General features: G+C 54.6%; 1 protein-coding gene across 1 annotated transcript in view; it reads right to left on the reverse strand.

Annotated features, from left to right (window-relative positions):
* Positions 1-16,210, reverse strand: part of LOC138373532 (putative neural-cadherin 2) — a 172,221-nt gene that overhangs the window by 104,510 nt on the left and 51,501 nt on the right. The window contains exon 2 of the mRNA XM_069339750.1: positions 8,518-8,637. Within this exon, the coding sequence (XP_069195851.1) occupies positions 8,518-8,637 (120 nt within the window). The remainder of the gene's footprint in view (positions 1-8,517; positions 8,638-16,210) is intronic.

Below are 16,210 nucleotides of genomic sequence, written 5' to 3' on the forward strand. Positions count from 1 at the left end.
TCTGTCTGTCTGTCTGTCTGTCTGTCTGTCTGTGTCTGTCTGTCTGTCTGTCTGTCTGTCTGTCTGTCTGTCTGTCTGTCTGTCTGTCTGTCTGTCTGTCTGTCTGTCTGTCTGTCTGTCTGTCTCTCTGTCTCTCTCTCTCTCTCTCTCTCTCTCTCTCTCTCTCTCTCTGTCTCTCTCTCTCTCTCTCTCTCTCTCTCTCTCTCTCTCTCTCTCTCTCTCTCTCTCTCTCTCTCTCTCTCTCTCTCTCTCTCTCTCTCTCTCTCTCTCTCTCTCCGTTCTCCCCTGTCCCTGATACAAGTAGGGAAGCAGAGTGGTGTCTCGGACTGAAATTTGTGATAGTTTTAATTAATGATTTTTTTAATAATTAAGTGTCGGAGGTAATTAAAGGTGTTGGATCTCCAGGCTCAGATACCATAGGTGACATATGGATAAATGAGTGAGTAACCCAAGAGTAACTAGGGCAGGGCGAGGAGCATGGTATCTGACTTTGCAGAGAATGTCTACTGTTTTAGAAACCTTTTTAGTACCATTGTGTATGTGGCAATGTCAATTTAGTTTATTGTCAATGTGACCACCGAGGAACTTCCCATCTTGAATTACAAGAAGGTTCTTCTTCCCATCTTGTCACACGACTTCGAGAAATGGAAGGAAAAACCTGATTATAATCTACGCCTATTACCTCCACTGATCTCGTTAAACGAAGCATATTTGTAATCATCCATTTCGATAAGGTAATGTTTTGACTCGTACACTCGGTGAAGACAAGTCCCAAAGACCGTACAAGCGTCCTATTGTGAACGGTGGAAAGATATAGTTTGTTAGCAAAATTACAATACTAAGTCTTATGTCCTTATGGTATAAAGACTAAAATGTCAACTTCGAGAAATTCGCGGTCTGACATCCTTACGTGTTGATGTACAAGATTGTTTAAACTGTGCCTTATAATATAGTATCTTCATATTGTACAGTTTTGGTACCAACACTGTACAAGACTTGGTACCAGGCACTCTGTACCAAAGTACAGAGTGCTTCTTACCCATCCCTATTAGAACGGATAAGCATCGCAATATACATTCTCGCACCCCAACATCTGCGGGCCGGCGGCTGGTCAACGAGAGCCCAGTCACTGTTTACAAGGACCGGCTGATTTATTCGCATTCAAATTTAAAGGACAAAATACCTACTGCCGTGTGATTCGAACACATGAAGTAGGATAAGCACTTGGTGAATGTTTTGATGCTGGGCTGAGATGAAACACCACCTGGCTTAACATGGGTTTATTAGCATGTTATTATTCCGAGTCATTGGAAACTGGGAATGCCGTGTGGAGCCGTGTAGTCTGGGGAGTGAGGCCAGTATGACGGTAATGGTGGCGGGTGTTGGCTGTGTTGTGGTGACATCTAAAGTGTCTGTGAACATCTTCCCAAGTGTTCCGTCACACCCAGTTATGAAGACTGCATCTTGTGGTATTTAACAAACTGGGTGCTAGTTAGCACTGGTGTGTGGACTAGCAAACTACAGCGTTGCGGTTTGCTGGTGCGAGTATTTTTATTATTAGTTGTTTCGTGTCTAGGAAAATCCTGAAAGTGTAGTGTGAAGAATGCGCAAGACACCAGGGCAGGACACGCCGCTGCTAAATGTTAACTCCGAGAAAGTTTAGTGAGTTACTGGAAATAAAAGGTGAAAATTGTCTTTTATTGCTGTGGCAAAATTACGAACTTGATGGGTAGTTCAGTTCTTGCAGTGTTTCTCGTCTCGTACTGGATAGTTAGTTCATTGTGAGTGATTCGTGAATGTTGGCAACACCGCTTTTGTTTGCCTTAGTGAGCACGTGTTGAGTAGTGTTGACGCTGACCCCCTTGTCTGACCCCACAACGACAAGGGGTCACAGCACAACCCTCCTCTGGAGAAGGTAAGCATCACCTCGAGTCTCAAGTGTGACTCTAAATCTCTTCGCCTCTTGCATGCCAACATGGAGGTGGATGTGACAATTCATATGTTATATATGTGGTATATGATTATATTGTTTCCATAGGCACATTAATAATGAATTTTTCTGTCATTACAGGTAAGGCTTTTTTAGCTCATCGCGGGACACAACTCCACCACCATAAGGTACGGTCCTGTTTCTTTTTGTTTCCGATGGATTTTTTTGTTTCAACAAAATATTGCATAACAAGCAGTTACCATAATAGTTACCATATTATCAAATCACTGTCATTGGTCCTGGGGGCACCGAGGCTCCCCCCCTTTTACTGGTCCTGGGTGGTACCGAAGGTCCCCTTTTAATGGTCGTGGGGGCACCGAGGCTACCCCCCTTTTACTGGTCATGGTGGCAAGGAGGCCCCCCCCCCCTTTTACTGATCCTGGAGGCACCAAAGACGCCCCCCTTTTACAGCTCCTGGGAGCCCCGAGACCCCCCCCCCACTTTTACTGGTCCTGGGGGCCCCGAGACCCCCCCCCTTTTACTGATCCTGGGGGCACCACCGAGGGTCCCCCCCCTTTTACTGATACTGGGGGCACTAAGGCCCCCCCCCCCTTTTACAGATACTGGGGGCACCAAGGCCCCACCTTTTACTGATACTGGGGGCACCGAGGTCCCCCCCCCCTTTTACTGATACTGGGGGCACCGAGGTTCCCCCCCCTTTTACTGGTACTGGGGGCACCGAGGCCCCCCCTTTTACTGGTCCTCGGGGTACCGAGGCCCCCCCTTTTACTGGTCCTCGGGGTACCGAGGCCCCCCCCTTTTACTGGTCCTCGGGGTACCGAGGCCCCCCCCTTTACTGGTCCTGGAGGGATCGAGGGCTCCCCTTTACTGATACTGGGAGCACCGAGCGGCCCCCCATTAACTGGTACTGAGGGCACAGAGGCCCCCCCACCTACTGATTCTAGGGGCACCGAAACCCATCCCCCCCCCCCTTTTACTGGTCCTGGGGGCACCGAGGCCCCCCCCCCTTTTACTGGTCCTGGGGGCACCGAGGCCCCCCCCTTTTACTGATACTGGGGGCACCGAGGGCCCCCCCTTTTACTGGTACTGGGGGCACCGAGGCCCCCCTCTTTTACTGGTCCTGGGGGGCACCGAGGCCCCCCCTTTTTACTGGTACTGGAGGCACCGTGGCCCCCCCCCCCTTTTTACTGGTCCTGGGGGCACCGAGGCCCCCCTCTTTTACTGGTCCTGGGGGGCACCGAGGCCCCCCCTTTTTACTGGTACTGGAGGCACCGTGGCCCCCCCCCCCTTTTTACTGGTCCTGGGGGCACCGAGGCCCCCCCTTTTACTGATACTGGGGGCACCGAGGGCCCCCCCTTTACTGATACTGGGGGAACCGAGGGCCCCCCTTTTATTGATACTGGGGGCACCGAGGGCCCCCTTTTACTGGTCATTGATGCACCGATGCCCCCCCCTTTTACTGGACCTGGGGACACCGAGGAACCTCCCCCTTTTACTGGTCCTGGGGGCACCGATGCCCCCCTTTTACTAGTCCTGGGGGCACCGATGTCCCCCCTTTACTGGCCCTGGGGGCACCGATTCCCTCCTTTTACTGGTCCTGGGGGCACCGAGGCCCCCCTTTTATTGGCCCTGGGGGCACCGATGCCCCCCTTTTACTGGTCCTGGGGGCACCGAGGCCCCCCTTTTACTGGTCCTGGGGGCACCGAGGCCCCCCTTTTACTGGCCCTGGGGGCACCGATGCCCCCCTTTTACTGGTCCTGGGGGCACCGAGGCCCCCCTTTTACTGGTCCTGGGGGCACCGAGGCCCCCCCTTTTACTGATACTGGGGGCACCGAGGGCCCCCCCTTTACTGATACTGGGGGAACCGAGGGCCCCCCTTTTATTGATACTGGGGGCACCGAGGGCCCCCTTTTACTGGTCATTGATGCACCGATGCCCCCCCCCCCTTTTACTGGACCTGGGGACACCGAGGAACCTCCCCCTTTTACTGGTCCTGGGGGCACCGATGCCCCCCTTTTACTAGTCCTGGGGGCACCGATGTCCCCCCTTTACTGGCCCTAGGGGCACCGATTCCCTCCTTATACTGGTCCTGGGGGCACCGAGGCCCCCCTTTTCCTGGCCCTGGGGGCACCGATGCCCCCCTTTTACTGGTCCTGGGGGCACCGAGGCCCCCCTTTTACTGGTCCTGGGGGCACCGAGGCCCCCCTTTTACTGGCCCTGGGGGCACCGATGCCCCCCTTTTACTGGTCCTGGGGGCACCGAGGTCCCCCCCCCCCTTTTACTGATACTGGGGGCACCGAGGTTCCCCCCCCTTTTACTGGTACTGGGGGCACCGAGGCCCCCCCTTTTACTGGTCCTCGGGGTACCGAGGCCCCCCCTTTTACTGGTCCTCGGGGTACCGAGGCCCCCCCCTTTTACTGGTCCTCGGGGTACCGAGGCCCCCCCCCTTTACTGGTCCTGGAGGGATCGAGGGCTCCCCTTTACTGATACTGGGAGCACCGAGCGGCCCCCCATTAACTGGTACTGAGGGCACAGAGGCCCCCCCCACCTACTGATTCTAGGGGCACCGAAACCCATCCCCCCCCCCTTTTACTGGTCCTGGGGGCACCGAGGCCCCCCCCCCTTTTACTGGTCCTGGGGGCACCGAGGCCCCCCCCTTTTACTGATACTGGGGGCACCGAGGGCCCCCCCTTTTACTGGTACTGGGGGCACCGAGGCCCCCCTCTTTTACTGGTCCTGGGGGGCACCGAGGCCCCCACTTTTTACTGGTACTGGAGGCACCGTGGCCCCCCCCCCTTTTTACTGGTCCTGGGGGCACCGAGGCCCCCCTCTTTTACTGGTCCTGGGGGGCACCGAGGCCCCCCCTTTTTACTGGTACTGGAGGCACCGTGGCCCCCCCCCCCTTTTTACTGGTCCTGGGGGCACCGAGGCCCCCCCTTTTACTGATACTGGGGGCACCGAGGGCCCCCCCTTTACTGATACTGGGGGAACCGAGGGCCCCCCTTTTATTGATACTGGGGGCACCGAGGGCCCCCTTTTACTGGTCATTGATGCACCTATGCCCCCCCCTTTTACTGGACCTGGGGACACCGAGGAACCTCCCCCTTTTACTGGTCCTGGGGGCACCGATGCCCCCCTTTTACTAGTCCTGGGGGCACCGATGCCCCCCTTTTACTAGTCCTGGGGGCACCGATGTCCCCCCTTTACTGGCCCTGGGGGCACCGATTCCCTCCTTTTACTGGTCCTGGGGGCACCGAGGCCCCCCTTTTATTGGCCCTGGGGGCACCGATGCCCCCCTTTTACTGGTCCTGGGGGCACCGAGGCCCCCCTTTTACTGGTCCTGGGGGCACCGAGGCCCCCCTTTTACTGGCCCTGGGGGCACCGATGCCCCCCTTTTACTGGTCCTGGGGGCACCGAGGCCCCCCTTTTACTGGTCCTGGGGGCACCGAGGCCCCCCCTTTTACTGATACTGGGGGCACCGAGGGCCCCCCCTTTACTGATACTGGGGGAACCGAGGGCCCCCCTTTTATTGATACTGGGGGCACCGAGGGCCCCCTTTTACTGGTCATTGATGCACCGATGCCCCCCCCCTTTTACTGGACCTGGGGACACCGAGGAACCTCCCCCTTTTACTGGTCCTGGGGGCACCGATGCCCCCCTTTTACTAGTCCTGGGGGCACCGATGTCCCCCCTTTACTGGCCCTGGGGGCACCGATTCCCTCCTTTTACTGGTCCTGGGGGCACCGAGGCCCCCCTTTTACTGGCCCTGGGGGCACCGATGCCCCCCTTTTACTGGTCCTGGGGGCACCGAGGCCCCCCTTTTACTGGTCCTGGGGGCACCGAGGCCCCCCTTTTACTGGCCCTGGGGGCACCGATGCCCCCCTTTTACTGGTCCTGGGGGCACCGAGGTCCCCCCCCCTTTTACTGATACTGGGGGCACCGAGGTTCCCCCCCCTTTTACTGGTACTGGGGGCACCGAGGCCCCCCCTTTTACTGGTCCTCGGGGTACCGAGGCCCCCCCTTTTACTGGTCCTCGGGGTACCGAGGCCCCCCCCTTTTACTGGTCCTCGGGGTACCGAGGCCCCCCCCCTTTACTGGTCCTGGAGGGATCGAGGGCTCCCCTTTACTGATACTGGGAGCACCGAGCGGCCCCCCATTAACTGGTACTGAGGGCACAGAGGCCCCCCCACCTACTGATTCTAGGGGCACCGAAACCCATCCCCCCCCCTTTTACTGGTCCTGGGGGCACCGAGGCCCCCTCCCCTTTTACTGGTCCTGGGGGCACCGAGGCCCCCCCCTTTTACTGATACTGGGGGCACCGAGGGCCCCCCCTTTTACTGGTACTGGGGGCACCGAGGCCCCCCTCTTTTACTGGTCCTGGGGGGCACCGAGGCCCCCCCTTTTTACTGGTACTGGAAGCACCGTGGCCCCCCCCCCCTTTTTACTGGTCCTGGGGGCACCGAGGCCCCCCTCTTTTACTGGTCCTGGGGGGCACCGAGGCCCCCCTTTTTACTGGTACTGGAGGCACCGTGGCCCCCCCCCCCTTTTTACTGGTCCTGGGGGCACCGAGGCCCCCCCTTTTACTGATACTGCGGGCACCGAGGGCCCCCCCTTTACTGATACTGGGGGAACCGAGGGCCCCCCTTTTATTGATACTGGGGGCACCGAGGGCCCCCTTTTACTGGTCATTGATGCACCGATGCCCCCCCCTTTTACTGGACCTGGGGACACCGAGGAACCTCCCCCTTTTACTGGTCCTGGGGGCACCGATGGCCCCCTTTTACTAGTCCTGGGGGCACCGATGTCCCCCCTTTACTGGCCCTGGGGGCACCGATTCCCTCCTTTTACTGGTCCTGGGGGCACCGAGGCCCCCCTTTTATTGGCCCTGGGGGCACCGATGCCCCCCTTTTACTGGTCCTGGGGGCACCGAGGCCCCCCTTTTACTGGTCCTGGGGGCACCGAGGCCCCCCTTTTACTGGTCCTGGGGGCACCGAGGCCCCCCTTTTACTGGCCCTGGGGGCACCGATGCCCCCCTTTTACTGGTCCTGGGGGCACCGAGGCCCCCCTTTTACTGGTCCTGGGGGCACCGAGGCCCCCCCTTTTACTGATACTGGGGGCACCGAGGGCCCCCCCTTTACTGATACTGGGGGCACCGAGGCCCCCCTTTTACTGGCCCTGGGGGCACCGATGCCCCCCTTTTACTGGTCCTGGGGGCACCGAGGCCCCCCTTTTACTGGTCCTAGGGGCTCCAAGGCCCCCCCTTTTACTGGTCTTAGATGCACCTAGGGCCCCCCTTTGTCCGGCTCTGGGACCGCCTTGGCCCCCCTTTTTACAAGGTCCTGGGAAGATCAAGTCCACTTTTATTTTGCCTTGTCCTTGTCGATTTTTTAAGATGTGATCATGTCACTCTAGGTGTTGCTTTACTTCTGTGATGTAAACTTCAGTTTCATTAGTCTTCCCTTGCATGTTACTCCCTAAAACACTCGTACCAGCCTGCTTTTATGGGGTGGGAGAGGGAGGAGGTGGGAGCTGCTCTGTGCTATAGCTGCATAATATATAGGGTCTGACATTCGTGGTGTCCTGTTTTGTAATTGCAAATTTTTAGGCCTGGGGGAGGAAAATGTAGAGGAAAATTATTTTGGAAGGGAAATGTAAGTGCGGTAACTAATGTATTAATATACTAACGGTTCGGTTCATTAATGTACTATGTCTATTTAGTATTATGACGAACTGTCTATATGGAGGCCGTGTTGTTGCTGGAAGTAGAAATCACGTTTTTGGCTGGAATTGCAACTGTGCATGGAGAGACTCGCATAAACTTTAGACCGAATGAGAATTCGCCTGGAGGAGGACTCGCCTGGACACTGGACCAGTACCAGTGCCTGGAGGAGGACTCACCTGGACACTGGACCAGTACCAGTGCCTGGAGGAGGACTCACCTGGACACTGGACCAGTACCAGTGCCTGGAGGAGGACTCACCTGGACACTGGACCAGTACCAGTGTCTGGAGGAGGACTCACCTGGACACTGGACCAGTACCAGTGCCTGGAGGAGAACTCACCTGGACACTGGACCAGTACCAGTGCCTGGAGGAGGACTCACCTAGACACTGGACCAGTACCAGTGCCTGGAGGAGGACTCACCTGGACACTGGACCAGTACCAGTGCCTGGAGGAGGACTCACCTGGACACTAGACCAGTACCAGCGCCTGGAGGGGGACTCACCAAGACACTGGACCAGTACCAGTGCCTGGAGGAGGACTCACCAGGATACTGGACCAGGTCCAGTGCCTGGATGAGGACTCACCAGGATACTGGACTAGGTCCAGTGCCTGGAGGAGGAGGACTCACCTGGACACTGGACCAGTACCAGGGCTTGGAGGAGGACTCGCCTGGACACTGGACTAGTACTAGTGCCTGGAGGAGGACTCACCTAGACACTGGACCAGTACCAGGGCTTGGAGGAAGACTCGCCTGGACACTGGACTAGTACTAGTGCCTGGAGGAGGACTCGCCTGGACTCTGGACCAATACCAATGCCTGGAGAAGGAGGAGGAGGACTCACCTGGACTCTGGACTCTGGCAGAGAGTCGCAGCAGAAGGTCGCGGGTGGTGTTCTCTGGTACTTCAGCGAAATACTCTGGACGCTGGAACTCCACCGGGTCGCTCCCCACCAACTTGGTCACTGCCGGAGAGAAAACCAGTCCGGGGTTAGTTGGTTGTCTCGGGGTGAACTTTGGGAGACAGACAGACAGACAGACAGACAGACAGACAGACAGACAGACAGAGGGCCTACGAAATACCTTGACTCATATGTGTGCGTTACGTTACCGTCCGGCCCCCATGGACGAGTACCAGCCACTATGACGCCCGGCCCCACACCACCACCTAGCCTAACTAGTCTATACATAGAAAACGTGGGCCGCTACTATTTGGACTGGTCGGTAAGCGACGGTCTCACTTCACGCAGTTCCGCGTTCAATCCCTAACCGTCAAAGTGCTTGGGCACCATTCTTACCCCCTCCGTCCCATCCCAAATCCTTATCCTGACCCCTTCCAAGTACTATATAGTCGTAATGGTTTGACGCTTTCCCTTGATAATCACCTCACCTTTTCACATAACCCCCTACACAGATGTCACCTGGGCCCAGGACGCAGACCAGGTGTTCCCGGGTCCTACACAGACGTCACCTGGGCCCAGGACGCAGACCAGGTGTTCCCGGGTCCTACACAGACGTCACCTGGGCCCAGGACGCAGACCAGGTGTTCCCGGGTCCTACACAGACGTCACCTGGGCCCAGGACGCAGACCAGGTGTTCCCGGGTCCTACACAGACGTCACCTGGGCCCAGGACGCAGACCAGGTGTTCCCGGCTCCTACACAGACGTCACCTGGGCCCAGGACGCAGACCAGGTGTTCCCGGGTCCTACACAGACGTCACCTGGGCCCAGGACGCAGACCAGGTGTTCCCGGGTCCTACACAGACGTCACCTGGCCCCAGGACGCAGACCAGGTGGTCCCGGGTCCTACACAGACGTCACCTGGGCCCAGGACGCAGACCAGGTGTTCCCGGGTCCAAATCTGATTGTTTTTTCTAATCAAATTACATTTGTCAGTCGCTGGTGGCGACGGTCTGGTCCTGTGGACCTGCGGGAGGAGGACAATAATCTCGGCCACAGGACCAACCCGACAAACTTTTGTTTTCTCGCTCGAGAGGACATCAAAGGTGTGGTGGGGGGGGTGTGAAGAGGGGTGAGGTGGGGGGGGGCGGGTGTAAAGAGGGGTGAGGTGGGGGGTGTGAAGAGGGGTGAGGTGGGGGGGTGTGAAGAGGGGTGAGGTGGGGGATGTGAAGAGGGATGAGGTGGGGGATGTGAAGAGGGGAGAGGTGGTGGGTTGTGAAGAGGGGTGAGGTGGGGGATGTGAAGAGGGGTGAGGTGGTGGGTTGTGAAGAGGGGTGAGGTGGGGGATGTGAAGAGGGGTGAGCTGGGGGGATGTGAAGAGGGGTGAGGTGGGGGGGATGTGAAGAGGGGTGAGGTGGTGGGCTGTGAAGAGGGGTGAGGTGGGGGGATGTGAAAAGGGGTGAGGTGGTGGGCTGTGAAGAGGGGTGAGATGGTGGGCTGTGAAGAGAGGTGAGGTGGGGGATGTGAATTGAGGGGTGAGGTGGTGGGCTGTGAAGAGGGGTGAGGTGGTGGGCTGTGAAGAGGGGTGAGGTGGTGGGCTGTGAAGAGAGGTGAGGTGGGGAATGTGAAGAGGCGTGAGGTGGGGGGATGTGAAGAGGGGTGAGGTGGGGGGATGTGAAGAGGGGTGAGGTGGTGGGCTGTGAAGAGGGGTGAGGTGGGGGGATGTGAAGAGGGGTGAGGTGGTGGGCTGTTTAGAGGGGTGAGGTGGTGGGCTGTGAAGAGAGGTGAGGTGGGGGATGTGAAGAGGGGTGAGGTGGTGGGCTGTGAAGAGGGGTGAGGTGGTGGGCTGTGAAGAGGGGTGAGGTGGTGGGCTGTGAAGAGGGGTGAGGTGGTGGGCTGTGAAGAGGGGTGAGGTGGTGGGCTGTGAAGAGGGGTGAGGTGGTGGGCTGTGAAGAGGGGTGAGGTGGTGGGCTGTGAAGAGGGGTGAGGTGGTGGGCTGTGAAGAGGGGTGAGGTGGTGGGCTGTGAAGAGGGGTGAGGTGGTGGGCTGTGAAGAGGGGTGAGGTGGGGGCTGTGAAGAGGGGTGAGGTGGGGGGGCTGTGAAGAGGGGTGAGGTGGGGGGGATGTGAAGAGGGGTGAGGTGGGGGGGATGTGAAGAGGGGTGAGGTGGGGGGGATGTGAAGAGGGGTGAGGTGGGGGGATGTGAAGAGGGGTGAGGTGGGGGGGATGTGAAGAGGGGTGAGGTGGGGGGGGATGTGAAGAGGGGTGAGGTGGGGGGGATGTGAAGAGGGGTGAGGTGGGGGATGTGAAGAGGGGTGAGGTGGGGGATGTGAAGAGGGTGAAGTGTGAGAAAATACGAAGAGAGATAATAAAAATAATAATTATGATAAATGTAATAATAATAATAAAAGTATGATTAATAATAAAAGTAATAATGATAATATAAAAAGTAAAATGGAGAACAAGTCGAATATTTCATTGAATATTTACGATAATAACTCTAATGAGCCCCACGTCGACAACATTACCCAGTGATGGTATGATGCCCCCCACTGACTCCTCCCTCCCCTACCCTCCACCCTCCCCACCTCCCCTACCCTACCCTCCACCCTCCCCACAATCCCTCCTCTACTCTCCCCTACCCTCCACCCTCCCCACCTTCCCTCCTCTACCCTCCCCACCTCCCCTCCTCTACCTTCCCAACCTCCCCTCCCCTACCCTCCACCCTCTCCACCTCTCTTAGGTAGTCACCTATTTGTGCTTGCAGGATCGAGCATTGACTCTTGGATCCCGCCTTTCCAGCTATCGGTTGTTTACAGCAATGACTCCTGTCCCATTTTTCTATCATACCTAGTTTTAAAAGTATGAATAGTATTTGCTTCCACAACCTGTTCCCCAAGTGCATTCCATTTTTCCACTATTCTCACGCTAAAAGAAAACTTCCTAACATCTCTGTGACTCATCTGAGTTTCCAGTTACCACCCATGTCCCCTCGTTCTGTTATTATTACGTGTGAACATTTCATCTATTTCCACTTTGTCAATTCCCCTGAGTATTTTATATGCCCCTATTATATCTCCTCTCTCCCTTCTTTTCTCTAGTGTCGTAAGGTTCAGTTCCTTCAGACGCTCTTCATATCCCATCCCTCGTAACTCTGGGACAAGCCTCGTCGCAAACCTCTGAACCTTCTCCAGTTTCTTTGTGTTACTTCGGGTGGGGGCTCCATGATGGTGCGGCATACTCTAAGACGGGCCTCATGTAGGCAGCGTAAAGCGCCCTAAAAGCCTCCTCATTTAGGTTTCTGAATGAAGTTCTAATTTTCGCCAGTGTAGAGTACGCTGCTGTCGTTATCCTACTTATATGTGCCTCAGGAGTTAAATTAGGTGTCACATCCACTCCCAGGTCTCTTTCTCGAATCGTTACAGGTAGGCTGTTCCCCTTCATTGTGTACTGTCCCTTTGGTCTCCTGTCACCTGATCCCTTTTCCATAACTTTACATTTACTGGTGGTAAACTCCAGTAGCCATTTCCCTGACCATCTCTGCAACCTGTTTAAATCCTCTTGGAGGATCCTACAATCCTCGTCTGTCACAACTCTTCTCATTATTTTGCGTCATCCGCAAACATTGACATGTATGATTCCACTCCTGTAAACATATCATTTACGTAAATTAGAAAGAGGATTGGTCCCAGCACCGATCCTTGAGGTACTCCACTTGTTACTGTTCGCCAGTCCGACTTCTCGCCCCTTACCATTACCCTCTGGCTTCTTCCTGTTAGGTAGTTCTTCACCCATACTAGGGCCTTTCCGCTTACTCCTGCCTGCCTCTCAAGTTTGTATAGCAGTCTCATGTGCGGTACTGTATCAAAGGCCTTTTGGCAGTCAAGAAATATGCAGTCTGCCCAGCCTTCACTGTCCTGCCTTATCCTTGTTACTTTATTATAGAATTCTAAAAGGTTTGTTAGGCATGATTTCCCTGTCCAGAACCCATGTTGGTGCTTGTTTACAAACCTAATGCTCTCCAGGTGCTCAACAAGTCTTAGCCTAATTATTCTTTCAAGTATTTTGCAGGGGATGCTTGTCAGTGATACGGGTCTGTAGTTAAGTGCCTCCTCCCTATCACCTTTTTTGAAAATCGGTACGACATTTGCCTCCTTCCAGCAACTGGGCAATTCTCCCGACATAAGTGACTCATTAAAGATCATTGCCAGAGGCACGCTGAGAGCCTGCACTGCCTCTTTATGTATCCACGGTGATACTTTGTCTGGTCCAACAGCTTTATTTGCATCCAGTGTTGTCAACTGTTTCATTACATCCTCTGCTGTCACCTCTATATCTGATAGTCTTTCATCTTGGGTAATCTCTTCTAACAATGGGAGCTGCTCAGGCTCGGTTGTGAACACTCCATGGAATTTTGCATTCAGTACCTCGCAGATTTCCTTGTCGCTTTCTGTATATGCCTCTTCTGTTTTCCTCAGTCTTGTCACTTGGTCATTTACCGACATCTTCCTTCTTATATGGCTATGTAGTAATTTATGTTGCTTTTTCGCTTTGACTGCAATATCATTCTCATAATTTCTTTCCGACACTCGTCTTATGTTAATGTAATCATTCCTAGCTCTGTTACATCTAATCCTGTTGTCCTCTGTTATTTGTCTTCTGTACTTCCTCCACTCCCTCCTGCTTCTCACCTTTGCTTCCTGACACTGTCTATTAAACCATGGGTTATTATATTCCCTCCTACTTTTTTCCTTTATTGTTGGAATAAATCTCTCTTCGGCCTCCTTGCATTTCAATATGACTTGGTTCATCATACCTTGCACTGTTTTTCCTCTAAGTTCTTCCTCCCACTGCACTTCTCTTAGGTAGTCCCTTATCCTTCTGTAGCTCCCTTTTCTGTAATCAAGTCTCCTTTCCCGGACTTCTTGTCCTTTGGTCACAATTTTAAGCTCCATCATGTAGTCAAAGACTAGGACACAATGGTCACTAGCTCCTAGTGGTATTTCATGTTCCAACTGCTCGATGTGTTCTACATTCTGGGTGAAAATGAGATCTAATAGGCTGGGCGTATCCCCTCCTCTTTCCCTAGTATCTTCTTTCACATGCTGTGTTAGGAAATTCCTGTCAATAACGTCTACCAGCTTCGCTCCCCAGGTCTCCTCCCCGCCATGGGGATTCCTCGTTTCCCAATCTATCTCTCCGTGATTTAGGTCCCTCATGACCAGCAGCTTCGCTCTCATTCTATGCGCTATAGTTGCTGCCCTCTGCAGTTCATCTATACATGTCTTGTTGCTGTCCTCGTACTCCTGCCTGGGCCTTCTACTGTTTGGTGGGGGATTGTAGAGTATCAAGATTACAATCATCTTCCCATCCACTGTCAGAGTTCCATGTATGAAGCTCGTGCTTTCATTGGTACCCGGATTTTCCAGCTCATCAAACTTCCATTTCCGCTTTATTAGTAGTGCCACTCCTCCTCCCTGTCTCTGTGTCCTTTCTTTTCTTATCACCTGGTACCCCTCTGGAAAGATTGCATCCGAGATCATGCCATTTATTTTAGTTTCCACTATTGCCACTATGTCTGGGTCTGCCTCACTAACTCTTTCTTTTATCTCTTCTGCTTTATTGGCTACCCCATCAGCATTGGTGTACCAAACCTTGAGACTCTTCTTGGAAACTCGGGTGTCAGAGTTCCCCCTTTCACCGGGGGTCTGGGGGGAACTGGGGGGTGTCTGGGGGGCGAGTGGGGGCTGTGGGGGTGAATGGGGGGGTGCTAGGGGGGTGCTAGGGGGGTGCCTGGGAGTGCCTGGTAGGCGAATGGGGCCTGGGCATCTAGGAGGGTAGGAAGGGCCTAATGGGTCTGAAAGTTAGGGGTCTGAATAGCATAGGGGGGTTGAGAAATAGAGTGAGACTGAGAGTCAGATAGAGGTTGAGAGGTTGGGGGGGAGAGGGATACTGAGGGCAGAGGGCTGAGATGAGAATGGAGCATGGGTGCTGGGAGTGGAAGAGAGGGTGTATTAGTTAGGGGGGAATCGGGGGTAGGTGGGGGTTTTGGGGTAGAAGAGGGGAAGAGGGAGATGGGGGAAGGTGTTAGGGGGTCACAAGGTGAGGGGGTTAAATGTGGGCTGGAGGTGCATAGGAGGGGTGAGGGTTGGGTGGGGTTTGGGGGTGAGTGGAAGAGGGGTGCAGTGGAAGCTGGGATGGAGTAGATGGAATTGAAGTCAATGGGGTAGAAGGGGCAGGGGAGTAGGAAGGGGTAGTTGGGGAGGGGGGATGGGAAGGTAGGTTTGGGGAGGGCATGGCTTGACCCACTGGGGTCGTTGACAGGTGTGATGTAGCAGGGGCAGGGGAATCGTTGGGGAGGTGCAAATGTGGAAGGGACAGGGGGGTTTTGGGGGGCTGAGGCAGGGGGGAGGTATAGGAGGGCTGAGTTGGGGAGGATGCGACCTGGGAGGTGACCTGGGAGGTGGCCTGAGAGGTGACCTGGGAGGTGACCTGGGAGGTGGCCTGGGAGGTGACCTGGGATGTGACCTGGGATGTGACCTGGGAGGTGAGACTACCTGAGAGGCTAGTTCGGTGTCGTTGTTGCCATCTATTCTTGTGGGCTATTTGCTCATCTTTCGTCATAAACCTCTCTATAAACACATTGTAATGGGTTTCACTTCCTCTGAGTAAATGCTTGTTCCTCATTATGTACTCCACAGCCTCCTCATTGGAGAATTGCACGAGAACAGGTCTATTCTTGGTACAATTGTAAGGTCCAACCCGCCGGCTGATATCCTCCTCGTGTTCTGCCATTCCTGCTCCAATACTTCTCAATATCTCATGCAATTCATATTTTTCCGTTTCTATTCTCTCTTGTCTTGTTGGTGCCCCAGATTCGAATAATCCATGTATTATAATAGACCGTCTCCTCAGTAATTCATTGTCATGCTGGTAGCCTGTCATCTGGGGATTCTTCATCCCAACCGCAGTCACTAACCCATCCCCCACTAATCCTCTGTCCTTAGCCATGCTGTTAATCCTTCCTAATTCGTTTGTGATACGAACACATTCCATCTCCCAGTCCTCTCTTCCCTTCCTAATTTCTTCCTGAATATAGTGAATAAGTTCTTGTTTCTGCCTCTCTACCGCATCCTGTATTTGCTGAAATAACTCACTTTTAATCCCCTGGATTAGATCCTCCATCCAATCGCTCCTTCTCTCTACAAATTTCCCTATTAATTTGTCTATAAATCTGTCCTCCTCCTCATCCCTGCTGGTGATTGTGTGTGTGTGTGTGTGTGTGTGTGTGTGTGTGTGTGTGTGTGTGTGTGTGTGTGTGTGTGTGTGTGTGTGTGTGTGTATGTGTGTGTGTGTATGTGTGTGTATGTGTGTGTGTGTGTGTGTATGTGTGTGTGTGTGTGTGTGTGTGTGTGTGTGTGTGTGTGTGTGTGTGTGTGTGTGTGTGTACTCACCTAGTTGTACTCACCTAGTTGTGCTTGCGGGGGTTGAGCTCTGGCTCTTTGGTCCCGCCTCTCAACCGTCAATCAACAAATGTACAGGTTCCTGAGCCTATTGGGCTCTATCATATCTACACTTGAAACTGTGTATGGAGTCAGCCTCCACCACATTACTTCCTAATGCATTCCATTTGTCAACC

This window comes from Procambarus clarkii, chromosome 42 (genome assembly GCF_040958095.1).
Source record: "Procambarus clarkii isolate CNS0578487 chromosome 42, FALCON_Pclarkii_2.0, whole genome shotgun sequence".
NCBI classification, from domain to species: Eukaryota; Metazoa; Arthropoda; class Malacostraca; order Decapoda; family Cambaridae; genus Procambarus; species Procambarus clarkii.